General features: G+C 36.1%; 1 protein-coding gene across 2 annotated transcripts; it reads left to right on the top strand.

Moving 5' to 3' along the window:
* The first annotated feature begins 8,841 nt into the window (after positions 1 to 8,841).
* On the top strand, positions 8,842 to 16,470 carry LOC102915422 (prolactin-7D1-like). Of its 2 annotated transcripts, none has more exons than XM_076573105.1 (6): positions 8,842 to 8,948; positions 11,200 to 11,375; positions 12,270 to 12,308; positions 13,346 to 13,450; positions 15,198 to 15,377; positions 15,980 to 16,470. In XM_076573105.1, the coding sequence occupies exons 1-6, from the start codon at positions 8,918 to 8,920 to the stop codon at positions 16,199 to 16,201; spliced, it is 753 nt and encodes a 250-aa protein (XP_076429220.1). In that variant the 5' UTR covers positions 8,842 to 8,917; the 3' UTR covers positions 16,202 to 16,470. The 2 variants fall into 2 exon arrangements, with proteins under 2 accessions (XP_076429220.1, XP_006992562.3); XM_006992500.3 differs by having other exon boundaries at positions 8,848 to 8,948; positions 11,197 to 11,375.
* The last annotated feature ends 247 nt before the right edge of the window (positions 16,471 to 16,717 follow it).

Genomic DNA, 16,717 nt, shown 5'->3' with positions numbered 1-16,717 from the left:
ACACACATTTAGTGAATAAATATATAAATATATATAAATAATTTTTTAATTAAAAACACCTAGGCCCAGCTGTATCCACAGCAAAATTCTACCAACCTTTCATAGATCTACAGTCAATATGTCTTAAATGATTACTTTTAAAGAAACAGAAGTAAAACTCGAAAACTCCTATGAAGCCAGCATTACTATAATACTAAAACCATTTAAAGACACTACAACAACAAAACAAAACCAGAAGATGGTAGATATCCCTGATGAACATATGTGCAGAACATACTTGATTCAAAGATACTTCAATATACTTAAGTCAATAAATGTAATAAATCATAAAAATGGGCTTAAAGACAAAAAATTAAATGATCATCACAATAAATGTTGAGAAACATTTGATGAAATCCAACTTGCACTCATGATAAAAGTACCATGGAGAATAGAACTGGAGAGGGAACATGCTTCAACATAATAGTGGTTATATATGACCAAGCTACTACCAACATTATAATTAGTGGTTTTGAAAACAAACGCACACAATACACTATTAGGTCAATTGTTCTCAAATAGTGGATGTGCTGGTTAGTTTTTGTCAACTTGACATTATCTAGACACATCTGGGAGAAGAGTACCTCAGATGAGTAATTGCTTCTATCAGGCCTTTGGGCATGTCTGTGGGGCATTTTCTTGTTTGAAATTGATGGGTGAGGATCAACCCATTATTGGTAGTGCCATCCCTAGGTGGATGGTCCTGAGTTGTATAAGAAAGGTAAGGGGAAATAGATGAGATTTCCATAAGTAAACTGGGGGTGGGGAGTGCTACACAAGGTTGGGGATGGGGGATGAGAACATAAGGGAATGGGATAGTCAAGGTGGAACAGGGACGGAGTGGGAGAGCAAGGAAAGAAATACCATGATAGAGGGAGACCTCACGGGGATAAGGAGAAACAGGGTTGTAGGGAATTTCCCAGAAATCTGAAAGGATGACAAAAATGTAACTTAACAGTGGGTCTTAAGTATCATTTTTGACCCTTATGTGCAGGCAACACTGACCATTAGTTGAGAAACTGTCTGGAGTGATTCCCAACCAACCATAAATTCTGCTTCCATGGAATTAGTGACATATACAAAATCTGTATTCTGTCTTTTTAGAGAGCTGTACACTAGACAATACACTCTTCTAAAAGTCCATAGGCACTGTATTGGACTCTCTTTAAATATTTTCATAGCAAATCTGCTTTGATACTATCACCGATCTTCTAAAATTCTTGTGGGTTTGACTATTTTCCTAATTGTTTTTCTTTTCTCATTCCATCTAGATTACTTTAGCACTTCCCAAGCTCAATTTGAATGTGAGTCATTGTTGCTCAGATGCACCAAACATTCTCTTGTGCTTTGTGTAGCCCTTGCAGGAGAAAAGATACTCATGTGATAACTACTTGTGATTTGTGCTTTCCTTTTGATCCTGTGATGTCTTCCTCAATTATTCTCTGATGTATTTGCATGGGGATCTTTTATTCTACCTGTAACTCACAAATTGTGCTAGTGCAGCTGGCCATTAAGGCCAATGGATTCAACTATCTGCACCTCACCTGTGCTGGGATTACAGGCCCATGATATCATACCTAGCACTTTGTTTGTGTGGATGTGATGCAGGTCCCCATGGTTACCTAGTGAGCCATCACCTCAGCTCTAATACTTTCCTTTGAGGTATATTTCATGAATTATTGATACGGCTTCTTTACATGTACGTGCAAAGTTTACCAGCTTGCTTGTTGCAAATGATCTTTTCTCTTTCCAATAGGAATTTGACGATGCGTTGAAAATATGGTGGCTGTGTGTATGCGAGTTTCTTTCTGGGTCTTCTATTACCTCCATGGTCTACATGTGTGTTTTGTACTAGTACCATGTGCATTTTTGTTTGTTTGTTTTTTTTATTATAATGACTCATTTTCAATTAAAAGTGTTTGCAGTGATGTGCACAACATTGTTCCTTTTTGTCTAGAGTGCTTTGACTATTCATGTGTTTTATGCTTCTCTGTGGAGTTTAGGTTTGCTTTTCTACTCTCTAGTTTTCTAGAGAAGAATGACATTTTATTTTAATGAGCATCATATCTGCAGACAATATTGATAATATAGTCATTCTCAAAAATCTTAATTGTGTCGTTCTGTGGTCATGAGTGGGTGTCTCTTTTCTAGTATCTTTGTGTGTGGTGTGCATCCTTTTCAAATTATTGATTATCTTAACATTTTCACTGCCACCATGTCTTTCATCACCACATTTAAATGTGCTTCTAGGTTTTCCTTTGAGAAATTTGTAAATGGATTTTTTTTTCTGATTGCTTTCCAGGAATGCTCAATACTCATAGACATGAAAGCTACTAATTTTATGTTTGCTTTGTATGGATATATTACAGCACTACCTTCAAAGTCAAAGACACACCATCTTGAGTTCAGCTGCACTGCTTGCTGGAGATCATCATAGCTGGGCTTGTTGAGTACTATGTTTGCCAATTGAAAGAGGGCTTAAGAAGGGTCATTAAACTCTCATCTGTGTATCCAGCCACTCTTTTCAGCCAGTTGTACACAATTCTATAATAATTTCATGTGGCCTTGCATTCACAAGGAGGGTCTAGAATATATATGCTGGATAAGACTAGGGGAAATGGGCTTATCCATGTAGTTAAGGGAGAGTTCAGCCCTTCCAGATTACCTCTAAAGGTCAACTATACTTCTGGTCATAACTCTTCATCCATTGCTTTTTGAGGAAGCTCAATAAACTCATTGGTTCCCCAGAGGGAGCACTGGTAGAATCAAACTTTGGGTTGTCAATAGGATCTTACAAGGAAGGGTGTAGATGGTGCCTCCTCACCAGGGAAAAAAATTATCCAGACACATTTTTCTAGTTAGTTGGGTATGATAAAACAAGAGATGACTTTTGGGAGAGTAATGGCACCCTTTTTGCTATGGTTGATGAGACAGGGAGAAAAAGCTCTTTTGTTTGATGTTGGAGCATTTGCAGAGAAATTTTTGACATGGTTGTTCATCCCCTTGTGTCATGCATTTGTGTGTGTGTGTGTGTGTGTGTGTGTGTGTGTGTGTGTGTACTGATGTACTGAGAGATTTCCTGTGCTCCCACACCAATATTAATGTAGTCATTACTAACTGTATTGAAAGAGAGAGAGAAAGAGATAGTAGGGTTTTGGGAAAATGAGGGTGGCTATGAATTGAACATTTGCATGAAAGTCTCAAGAATAAAGAAAAATTAATATTAAAAGTATTTTAAAATGTTGAAGAATTCAAGTGATTTTTGAACTTGTTATGACTAATTAGTAACATTAAGACAATGAAAGATATTGGACATATTGTATTATTAATTTTTTATGTTAGAATTTTGGTTATGGTACCCTCTTAGTCATATCTAACAATTTTTTTCTCTTAGAATTGTGGTTAGGGTACCCTCCTAGTCATATCTAACATAATCCTAACAAATATTTACCTATTATTATCTAACAAACTTCTGTTGAATATTTAAAACTATTCCAAAACAAATGTAATGATGCTAATCTAAAAAAATATCATCTTTTATGTCAAATATTTTCCCCCTTTCTTCTGTGGTCACCTTGATTCTTTGCTCACCATCGCTTTTGACTTTGATCTTTGTATACAAATAAACACATTGGCACTTAGATTATCTTAATTTACTTCATGATCTTGGGTATATGTTTTCCCCACTCACATATTGTGTCTTCTGGCAAATTCTCATCTGCTGCATTTGTTTTATACATGGCTAAATGTATCTGTGGGGCAGTAGATGCTACCATGATCTAGTGAAAGTCTTCAGAGTATAGGAATGATTGCTAGAAACCCAAAGAAACTTCTTCCAAACAAGCCCAAGTTGACATTGCATTCAACATCCAAGAGGAAAAGACAGAAAGAGAGAAAGAAATAATTAGCTCTGGTAGCTTAATTATTTTCTGCAAAGACCAATGTGACGTAGAACAATGTGTAAGGTCTTAACTATCATATTCAGCTGTCTGTAATATTCTGTAATTTCCTTCTTTATCTGTTACTTTTTACAATGGGTCATGCAATGAGTAATTTGGAAGAAATTCATACTATGCTAGCCAGTACAGGCCAATGGAGAAAAGGCCTATTTTCTTTTTAATTTCTTTTCTTTCCTTCCATTCTTTTTTCTTTTCTATTCTTTTCTTTTCTTTCTCCTTCCTTCCTTCCTTCCTTCCTTCCTTCCTTCCTTCCTTCCTTCCTTCCTTCCTTCCTTCTTTTCTTGCTTTCTGAGTTTACCTATCAGTTGACTTTATAAGAAGGGTATTTGTGTTCATTATCCTGTTGAGACAATGTAATTAAAATATCTCTGAAACTACAAGAGTACATCACATAATAAGAACATGTTAGACTTTGCATTACATTAAGAAATATTACTGCTTGACAGTGGTGGCACACGACTTTAATCCCAGCACCCGGGAGGCAGAGGCAGGCAGATCTCTGTGAGTTTGAGGCCAGCCTGGTCTACAGAGTGAGTTCCAGGACAGGCACAAAGCTACACAGAGAAACATTGTCTCGAAAAAAAAAGAAATATTACTAATAATATTATGAAGATAAGAAAGATTTATCTAGGCTTATAGTTTCAGAAATTTCAACACACTGTCAGTTTTCATCATTTTGGGCTAGTGGAGAGATAAACTATCATGGTACAAAGAGGACATGGTGAAGCAAAGTTGGTGGAACACATGGCATCTAGGAATCCAAGAGAGAGACAGAGTGTTTGTACTCACAAGACTCCTGCTACTATCCACTCAGGATGCTATCCTAATGTATGAAACCGTACACAGATGCCACAGCAACTTCTTTAGAATGTTCTCATTTTCCGTGTCTCTAGACTGCCTTATGGCCACTGCATCTTCACTTGTCAGACCTATCTTCTATAATGAGATAGTGATAGATGAGGAATTTCCATCTCCCAAGACTTTCCTTCCTTCTAAAAGACTAAGTTCAACTTACATTTTATGCTTTCCATCATGACTCTTCAGTTCTGGTACATATGTAGAGCACAGGAGCAAGTCCATTAGTTCATATTTTCTCTACTAGAGAAAGGTATACCATATGATATCTGGGGCAGAATAATCACCCAATTTATAGAATGCTAAATTATTTTCATGTTTATAACTCTATATTCAAATCCACCCACTACTGCTCAGGACTTCAAATGAATTCAGGAATTGATTTTCTTTCACCAAACACCAGCATTTTATAAATCTGGAGGAGAGCATCATTTTCATCTCTTCCTTCATCAATGAACACTTGTTAGGCCTTTGTCCTACAACAGAAACATAGCACTTGGCATGCTTTTAACATTTTCCGAAGAACTTTGCTTTGAGGTCAGAATAATTCTTGTCATATTATTCTTTGAGTGATCTCCTTTCCGTTTATATTTTCAGCTTATCTTGACTGCTTTAGCACTTGACAAACCCAATTGACATGACAGTCTCTGTCACTGAGATCCTGGCAAGTGTGTTCTACTATGGATGTGATCTATGCTGAATCCCTGGCTGGGGGAGAGTTACTCCAAAGAGAAACACGGCAGTCGCACCTTTCTAGGTCTGTTACCTTTACACTGACAAAATTAGTGAGTTTGTCAGATGTGCTGGAATGGAGAGATCAAGAATGCTTACAAAAAAGTGTTGAAAAATCTACTCTTCAACAACATCTGCCAGACCTACAATTGTTGAGGATCTTATAACCTATGAAATTTGTAGCTAAATAATAGCCCACAAAGTCTGCAAAAACAATATGTGTAATAGAAAATGGGAACAACCTGGGTTTCTGGTGACCTTGTCCCTAGGAATACACAATGATTTTCTTTTCTCAAATTCTTTTTTCTCAATGATGTATCGAGGAAGAAGTTGTTATTGCTTACATTGAAAGGGAACACAGTTCATCATGGCAGGGAAGATGAGGGGGCTTGTTTCAGGGCTTTTACAACCAGGAATAAGGCTGAGATTAATGGTGGTTTGTCCTTTACTTCTTTTATCCTTCAAATTCAGTCTTAGCCACAGACCATGGAATGATGCTGCCCATAGTTATGGTGTATCTATGATAACCAAGTATAGAATATCCCTTTGTTAGTCTCAGATGTTTGTCTGCTAGGTGATTCTTGCTCATATAAAGCTGGCATTTGATATTAACTGCCATAAATAACCCCTATCAACAGACTCATGTCATACCTCAAGCAATATCTTTATACATCATTTCTCCATAAGCGAATGAACATGTCTGAAAGCAAATATATTATTGAGTATATTTATGAATCATTGTAGTCTTTCAATATGATCACTGTTTATAAGTCCAATGCCTGCTCTGAGACTTAAAACAATCTCTTAAATGTGTGATCCTTAAAAATTAAATTCCAAATATGGTTTCAACATATCATAAACAAAGGAATAATGCCATTCTAAAAGTGAAGAATGGGACATCAAGGAATATCAAGACAGCAGATTTGCTGTTTTGTCCATGACTGATAGCTGTCCTTATGATGGAATCATTTGGCTCTAAAGAGCTTGAGCAGCCAAACCCCAACAAATATGTTGCCAATGGCACAGATAGCCTTCCTCATTGTTGAGTTTCACTCTGTGTCTTTAGCTTTACTCCATGCACTGTGTAATGGATTTTACATGGCCAATACTGATCTCTCTATTGCAATTTAAGTTCCACCTCCACTCTACTACCCAATAGCCTTTCAAACCTTCTTACAGGGATTGCAAACACGTCACACATTGCCTGACCTCAGGGGCACTCTGTAACCTTGTGGTAAACTTAAAGGATGCTGTCATCCTTCTATCTGCCATTCCTGCAATAGTAGTGCCCCTTGGACAATGCTGCCAAGTTCTCTAGCAAGGTGGGCTCCTTATCACAACTTGGGTCATTAAAGGGCTAATTAATGGTTCAAAAGCCTATGGTGGGAAGGAATTTGGATAGCTACTAACAGCTGTGAGCTGTCAGGCTCCAGGAAGCTCCTAAGGAAGTCTGAAATGGTAGTGTGGCCTCCTAAGCTAAGGGCACACTGATGCCAACTGCAGGGTGCTAGGATCCAGGAGACTTCTGACAAGGGAGCCCAATAGAAGGATGAGGTCTCATACACTAAATAATTTTCCTTCTTCTGAGTAGAACATCCACCTCTCCTGATAAGTCCACACTAACTTCCATTGGCAATTTCAACTTTGAGATTTCAGGAGAATAGACTTACAGGTAGAATATTCTATGACAACAATTCTTACTGTCTATAAACCCCCAAGGCCCCTGTTCCATATACTCACTATCTTTGATCAGTCCCAATTTAACAATTACAGTCTCCAAGGTGATTCTATATCTACCAAGTTGAGAGATAATACTAGTTAAAACAACTCCATATTATCTCAATCAAAATATAGTATTTCCTATAACATGCTTTGTTATAAGCAACATCTCTCTATGGGAGAAACAACTGAAAAAGGCAGTCATGATTTTATTATTTATTATGAGGTATTAGCTGTTTCTTTCTTGTGTTGATTTTAAGCATTCCAATTGATGCTGAGTTCTATTGAAGTTGTACTTGTTTGAATGTAGCAGGGAACACAGGGCCTTTCAACAGCTTTGATGAACATCTGCAAGGGTTCCATTGTTAAAGAGTGTACAGAGATAAGATCCTTTGTCCTACAGACTTGGAGGAACTTTTAGAAGGAAAGGAAAGACAGCAGTCAAGAATCTGAAAGCACCTACCATACCAAGCATGGTTGAAAAATGTAGCAGATAAAACCACAGGATTTCTAAAGAATTTCAAGGCCAGGTTATTTAGCTTCCTATGAGCTATTCAACAGTGAGGCCCCGGTGGCCATCTATGTAGAATAGCTATTGCCAGTGGATTGGATATGAACTGAATTAACTATTAGAGATAATAAAGTAAGATACCTTATGTTCTGGTTGCAAGATAAAAAATTGTAATGGGGTGAAAGATTTCACAGTACTGACTGATTTTCATAGTGTCCCATGTCACTATGCTGGAGAACAGTGTGAAATATCAGTAAAGGACCTGTTCAACCCAAGTTAAGGTAATTAGCAAACTGAGGCAGATGTTTTGACTCATTCCCTGTTAGTATGACTGTTGTAGCCAAAATCAAACATATTCTAATTAGCTTTAAGCCCAATTCCATGGACTGAGCTGATGTTTGTAAGCCTGGCTGAAAAATTTGTGACTGGAGATGTTCTAGGTTCTTCAAATGGAGACTTTTGATATTGTTCTGTTAAGTTAATCTAATTTCTCTATCAAAACAACCATCTAGACATCGACATCTGTATTTGCATTTTACATTACCATTCTTATGTGCCTAATATGGAAAAATCAAACAATTCACCATGTTCCTTGGATGTTGTCAGAGATTTATGAGGGTGAAACTGTTCAGTATAGGTGACTCTGTGGCTATGTTCCAATGCTACAAAATCAATGAAATATATATGGCCTCCATTCAAGTTTCACTGAACATTTCAGAGGAAATGATCAAAATATAAAAGGATCTAAAGGAAAAATTAAGGTTTATGATGTAGCTATTTAAGTAAAGCATGAAATTGTTATCAGTGTTTATGAAGAAGAGATAGCTGTCATTACTCACAACATAATTTATTTTCTACTCCCAACATTAAAATAAGATAAACAGTACACATAGAACGATCTTCGTGCTCATGGTAACTAGACTACTTAAACCCCTGAGGGGAACAAATAATGGAAAATGATACTTCCTTTTCCTCCTACTTGTGTTTAGCCTTAGGGATTCTATGCTAGACTATAAAAGAGGTAGAGAGTTTACTGGAGGCAGGACTCCAGTGAAGTATCTTCGCTGAGTCAACAGCTAAGCTGTGGCGGGACTCTGCAGAGATGCCACTGTCTTTGACTCAAACATGCTCCTGTAAGTAACCGTTTACCGAGTTCCTCCTAGTGAGCTTAAACACTGCATTATATTGCAAAGCTTGTTTAGACAGTTTACTTTTCTAGTGTTATACTTTTCTTATCAGGAATAAAGGACATAATTAGTGCTTAACCAAGTGAAGTAAAGCCCAACAGATGTGAGAAATACTTTCCAATCATTATTCTAGAAACAAATGCAAAGTGCATCTATGGATCCGTGTTTCTCAAAGAGGAGTAACCTTATCCCGGAGTCATGTAGCAGTGTCTAGAGATACTTTGAATTATCTTAGGTGATTGAAGTAGAGAATATGAATATTACTAACATCTTTGTAACAGAAACCATGATGTGTCTTCAAAACCTTGAATAGTCAGGAAAGACCTACAACATGAAATGATATATCTCAAAAAGCCAAAATTTCAGAAAAATGAGACATTTGATGATAACAACACCACATGAGTCTGTGGGTTCAATATATAGGACATGTAGAATGAAGAATATAGCATGTTCTGGTTGGAATAGAATGAACTCAGTATTATTTTCTATGTGAGGACATAGTAGACGAGTCTAGGAGATGAATCTACAAGGTTTTGACAATTTAGCTCTAGTAAAATATCCTTCCAAAAGTGGAAAATCTGCTAATATCTGCACTTTTTCTTAACATAAAGTAAACATAAATTCTATTACATGAAGTAAAATAGTAAAGTCAATGGCTCCTTGTACTCCTTTTAGAATCCTAAATGAAAGTGCAGTATGCGTACTTATTCTAAACATAAATATCTTTTGTGTGAAAAATTAATTTTGGGAAGCAACATGAGTTTTTGTATTCAATAGGAATTACCTACATAGAATTACTTTCATTTTGCATATAGTTTTTCTGGTATGCTAAGTTATTTTGAATAATCAAATTTAGATATTTTTCATGAATAAGCCTTTCCAATTCCTCACTTTTTAATACACATTTAAAATTGCATTTATCAAAGATTTTGTACAATGAAGGTTTTCTAGACTGGCATCATCAAAGATAAATGAATTCTGCATCTTGATATCTACATCTTGGTTCATCTTCTTAAGACAGTAAATTGTTGATATGCTAGCATGCTGTTTCTGTTTATCTCTGAAGAATAAAAACATAAAGTCAACATTAGTCATTGCTAAAATTTCAAAATTTAACAGTGGCTGTTTTATAGATAAGGAAATTAGATAAATCAAGACTAGTGGAGCCTCTGGGTCCATGTGCTCAAAGGTAAAATTTATTACTTATAAGTAATAGCTTCTGTTGATACTCTGCACCAAAACTTGGTTCGAGCTGGGAGGTGGTGAGTGCCTTCAATCCCAGCAGCCAGGAGGCAGAGGCAGGTAGACCTCTGTGAGTTTGAAGTGAGCTTGGTCTACAAAGTGAGTTCCAGGACAGTCAGGGTTACACAGAGAAACCCTGTCTTGAAAAACCTAAAACAAACAAAACAACAACAACAACAACAAAAAGACTTGGTTCTACATGAAAGCCCAATGTACATAAGTTATGTCCACATATGGCAGGATTTCCACAGTGTTGGCATTCAGCCTTCCCCACCAGATAATTTAAAAACTACAGAATATCAATTATGCTTGTAAGGCTTCCCTTTCATCAAGATAGTTTGATGATATTCCACAGGCTCCTTCTACTCATAGGATTTCTGTAAACAGAAAGTTCACAGAGAAATCAGTTACAAGCTTTGAGGTAAATGTAGAATGGGATTATTATCATGTGTGAGTGAAGTCAGCACACAGATCCTTTTTATGACAGGATTCTCTTCCTCCTCAGGATTGAGCAACAGACAGTCATGTGTTTATACCTACCAGGCAACAAGACACAGTAAAAGAGGTTGTGCTGTCCTTGTAAAAATGGAATGTTTCCATGGCGTGCAGGACAAAGTCGCGCAGAGTGTGACAGCTGAAAATGCACTGAAGTGTTCAAGACACTAACTTCCCACAGAGAATGACTTCTCCTCACTCACAATAAACCTAAGCTCTGAATGTTTGCAAATTTCAGAATCATATCTGATAGAAATCCAAAGATATAAGAAGTCATCAAATTCTCTAACTGTTTGTTCAAGTAATTATTTAGTGTCATTTTCACAGTGGAAGATATTTATTCACTACTACTGTTGTACAGTGCCACATCATACAAGGGACGTCAATGGGCAGAGATATTATTACTGTTGATAACCTCAAATGAATAGCTCTCAACAGAGTTTCTGTTTCCATGAAGCAGGGACTCTCCTGATGCTGTTGGTGTCAAACCTCCTTCTGTGGGAAAAGGTGGCCTCTGCACCCATGAATGTCAGTGAGGCTGGCCTTAGTAAAGTATCCCTTAAGGACTTGTTTGATAATGCCACCGCACTGGCTGAGAACATCACTGAACTCGCTACAGAAATGCGCCTAGAATTTGTAAGTACCTCACTAACTCCTGGCTTTTTTCCAAAAGGAACTTCCCAGCAGATGAGTTCATTGCACTACAGTTTAATAGGAAGTATCATGCAACCAGTTCCTAATATGACTTTCAAATGTAGAAGAAAGTCTAAGGTACTCAAAAGTGGAACAAGAAGAATGGGGCAGTTCTGTGAGATCTCAAAGACTTACAGGAACATTCAATAGTTTTAATTATTTGAAACTGGAGAGATAGCTCACTTGTTAAAAGCACTGGCTGTTCTTCCAGAGGACCCAGGTTCAATTCCTAACATCCATGTGGAAGCTCACAACTCTCTGTAAGTCCAGTGGGTCTGAGACACTCTCATGCAGATACACACAGCCAGAACACCAATGAGCATAGAAAAAAAATAATTATTTGCCTCTATGTAACTATTATAAAAAAACACGCACACAAGAAAAACTTTTCTTAAATTTTCAGTCATGACATAAATACCTGGAAGATATATCTGGTGAAGAACTCAGACTTCCTTACCTTGTTTGTGGCAGGCCAGTCATGGCATCCTCAGTTAGCACACATCAGACATTAAGAGGATAAATATATTTTGAGGATTTGAAGGGAATGAATAGAACTAACCTAAACTTGTAAGATGTCAAGAAGGGAAATAGATAGATTCCCTTCTCAGAAACCCCTCGGGTTAAGTCACTTTTTAAATGTTTGTAGTGCCTGAGTTTATTCAGTGGGAGGACTGAGTTAGAGGTGAAAACAGGCTTTACATTATCTATGTCAAGGTCAATCAAGAAGGAGACAGTAGACAAGGCTTCAATAACAGGGATACCCAGAACATGTGTCTCTACATTTGCAATAAAATGTATTCAAGCTGTTTACCCACACACTTCTCCATTCTGTTTTAGTTCCACGACAAGTTCTCTTCAGAAATATTCAATAAAATTGTAAGTTGCCTCGACTGATTTTCCTTTTCTTCCCCACAAAGCATCCATGCTAATGACTGCACTGTAACTTAAAGGAGAAAGCAGCAAGAACCAATTCAAATACAACACCTCCACAGGTGAAAGGAAGTTTCAGCCATTATAACCAAATGAAAATGGGACAGCTTCTGGGAGTATGGTTTGCAAAGGATAAAATGATTGTTCAAGTAATTCTTAAATTTATGTTTTGTTTTTAAATGTCTATACATATGAAATAAAAATGTAAGAATTTTGAAAAGAAAATAATTTTGATTATATATTCAATAATATGTAACCTTAATTAGTATCTTCTTATGAATTTCACCGTTGCTTACTATTTCCTAAAATGGTCAACTTATATTTTAATTTTATTACAATTGACACAACTTCTTTCAGAATTTATGAAGGTGTTGAATGGTATAGGTGTATATATTCACACGAAATAGAAAGAAAATAGATAATGTTATAATGCCTAGTTTAAAAAAAGAATTTGATCGGGAGGCAGAGCCAGGCAGATCGCTGTGAGTTTGAGGCCAGTCTGGGCTACCAAGTGAGCTCCAGGAAAGGCGCAAAGCTACACAGAGAAACCCTGTTTCGAAAAACCAAAAAAAAAAAAAATGATTTTGAACTAGTAGCAAACGAGAAATTACTAAATAATGATACACATCTTCTATGACATTATGCTCAAATCACACTAAAAAATGATCTTTAAAATGCTCCATGTTTTCACCTTTATCATGTTTAGGGGTTTTCTTCACATTATATAGTACATTTTAGGATTAATGACAGAACAATAGAATACTAAATAGGAAAAGAAGATGGTATATTAGAAATTTAGGTGAAAAGTCGTTACTGACTTAAATTGAATATTAGGTAAAAGAGTCACTCTCTTAATTTTAGATTTCATGCAATGTTTATTTATAAAAATTACACATCTATTAAACGTATTAATATCCTGGGCATGAGTTTGTTTTCAATTTTTAAATTGCAGTTAACTCAAATTTCCTCTTGAATATTTTCAGATACTAGATTTGAGCAAGAAAAATAAAATGGCTGAGCTTGTCAACAGCTGCCACACTCTTCCCATCAAAACTCCAGACACAAAGGAGGAAGTTCGCAATACCACGGTGGGTCCTCAGCTTTTCAACTAAATAGCTGAAGTAGGGCCCTGGCTTTGCTATGCTGTAGCTTCTTATGACCACTGACAGGGATGTGATAATCAGAAGGGCAAGGATGACAAGTAAGAGTGAGCAGTGAAATGAAAACCATAGTATATACTTGATAAATTATAAAGGAAATCAAATATTAAATAATATTGTAGCAGATATTTAAAAATTGACCACTTAAAAGATCTTATTTTAACAATGTATTGCCACTGGGAATTGACTTTCTATTCCGTAGGAAACTTTGAACTGAACATCTAGTTTTAAAAACACATTCATGTATATGCCTAAGAGATGCAAACCCAATTGTCTTTATTATAAATTAATAATGTCTCCACATTGATAAGCTTGTCATTACTGACCACCAAGCAAATTCTTCTTGAATCCCAAATATCCTGGTTCTATATCTGCTTCTTACCTTTGTATCCAAAACTCCTTGACTTATAATTTCTTCTGTGTCTTAACTGAAATTACCTGGATAAGGCAGTCCTATAAATACTATCTACTGCTCCCCGAGAGGAAATCATTTCTTCAGTTGTAATGAGAAGTTCTATACGTCACAACAGTTCTAACTAAATTTTGTTATGACCTCTTCTTTTGTACCCACAGCCATAACTTACCCTCCAACTGATTAACTTAAACATTGCTTAAAAATAATAAAGTGAAAGGAGGGTAAGATGGAGACATAATGTTTCTGAAGACCTATTCTATTGTAGACATGTCATAAAGTAGTTTATTGACATGCTTCAATTAATTCTCCCAAAATGTAGCTTGGATAATGAGACAGATAATTTGAAATGTTTTGCGAAACTTGTATCATCAGCCAGCCCAGTCGTAATGGAATTTTGATCTTCATCAAACTCAAGCTCTTATTCATATGCTCCCAGCAACTTACATTGCCATAACTTTTTCACCTGTTCCTTTTCTTCACAAACTTCTCACATTTCTACTAATGTCCATTGAATACTGCTATGGTCTTCCTTCTTTGTATCACTAGATTAGTTAAAAGACATCAACACAGCAAACATCTTAAATTAGTCATGAGATTCAGACACAATCCTGATAGATACTGAAAGGTGAAATTTTAACTGTGGTATCTATGCATGCAATGAGACCCATGTTCTTCAGGTATACTTGTCAACAATATTCTGTTCTGTTAGAGACAAGGAGAGGGAATGTTGTAGACTGAGAAACCATATTTATTAATGACAGATTGTCTTCAACTACCTTTCTATTAATATCCTAAAGTTCATAATGAGCAGTTTGCAAACATTCTAGTTCACTGGTGTCATGAATATGAGTTAAAAGATTTGCAACTGAAACTGGTAATGTCCATCTTTCTAATTCTAGCCCAGTGCGCACCTCCTAAGTTCAAGAAAGCCTTAGGGTCTCATGGATGAGCAAAACAATCAAATATATAATGCCCCATAGGGAAGGCAGATGGAAGAATTTCAGACAGAAAACAGAACATGTTCAATAATGTAGTTCACAGAAACTTTTTTTTTTACATAAGCTGTTTCATTTTTGCAAAGTATAGGTCAATATTTTAACTTTTAGATTGCTACATCATTTTCTTCTCAAGAAAATCACACCTGTCCACAAGAATAGCAAATGGGGGTGTTAGTTCATGCTCTCTGATTAGCAGTCACGTGTAACTAGTCCTTCCATATTTCATTTATCTTAATATGATTGTTCAATAACTATTAAATAGATTGAAGGCTTTTTGAAACTGACACTCAGTATCCTGCATGCCTGGAAAGACCCTCTGAAACATCTGGTGGCAGAACTCAGTGCTATGCCAGAAGCACCTCATGTTATCCTATCAAAGGCCAAAGCCATTGAGGCCCAACACAAAATCTTTCTGGAGGAGATTGTGAGGATAGTATCCAAGGTGAGCAATTTTCTTACCCTCCAATTTTCTGTTTTAAAAATGATGTGACTTCTGTAGTGAATGATAAATTTTGAAACACTTGATATTGCAAGAACAAGTTAGGCATCTAACCTTGAACTTAGCCTCTCCATTGTAAGATAGACAAAAAAATATAGCAAGTTCCCCAAGTCATTTGGCTAGGTTCCTTCCCAGGATATCTTCTCCATAGAGAAATATCCCCAATTACCTCATTCCATATTCTTATCAGAATCACTCTTGGCCAAAATGCTTCTTTAGGGAAAGAACTATCACAGTTCCTCCATTGTCCCTTGATCAAACACAAGCCTATGCTCAAGTAGCAGAATCCTGGTGTTCCATCTGTCTAACTGCAAGTGACATACTTCCTCTAGCATCAATTAAACTTTAAAAAAAGATGTATATAAGTCTTGCTTCTAGATGACAAAAAGATTTATAATTTCCTGTAATAGAAACATGGAAATCAATGTCTGTAACTGGAATTTCACATTTTTAATGTTTCCTTAAGTATGATTCAACATTTAGAAGGGGAAAGGTTAAATGAATACAAATAGTGATAATAAGTAACTGTCATTTCTGGTCAATAGGTTAATCCTGCAATCAAAGAAACTGAAGACCCCCCAGTCTGGTCAGATCTGGAATCCTTGCGGGCAGCTGATGAAGAAATTAGATTTTTTGCTCTTTATTTGTTTTCATACTGCCTGCGTCTTGACTTACGAATAGTTGAATTTTATGTCAATATCTTGAAATGTATCTTTATAAATGGTGACATCTGTTACACGTATTTTGAGCCATTAATGAACTTCTAATTTTATACCCTTTGAATGTATACTTAAGTGTAACGTGTCTATTACTAAAAGGAGACACAAAATATGTCAGAGCATAGAAAGAAAATTTGTTGCTATCTTTTATTCATCTAGTAATAAATGTATTAATATCATTGAGATCTCCCTATCCAAACCCAAGATGTTCAACTAGCAAAGGGAAAAATGCATAGCTTACTGTAGAACCACAGTAAAATAATGTGTACAAAATCAGTGAATGAGATCACTATTAAAAGTACAATAATTCTATTACAGATTTGGAAATGTTGGTGTACTTTAAGAGATTTGGCCATGCCTCTAAGCCAACTTTTATAGTACAATGCCAAAAAACAAAATCACCATGAAGCTTCACTATGACTAGGTACTAAAAACTTTTTGAATTTAGATGGTTAGGGTACAAACATGAAATGGCTACTTCTCATCTTATCATTTTCAACCAGTCTTCTCTGAATTTTGTCTCCTTAGCAACATCTTAGATATACTTAATCTATTTTCTTCCCT

Source organism: Peromyscus maniculatus, chromosome 5 (genome assembly GCF_049852395.1).
Source record: "Peromyscus maniculatus bairdii isolate BWxNUB_F1_BW_parent chromosome 5, HU_Pman_BW_mat_3.1, whole genome shotgun sequence".
Lineage (NCBI taxonomy): Eukaryota > Metazoa > Chordata > Mammalia > Rodentia > Cricetidae > Peromyscus > Peromyscus maniculatus.
This window is presented reverse-complemented; position numbering and strand designations above follow the sequence as displayed.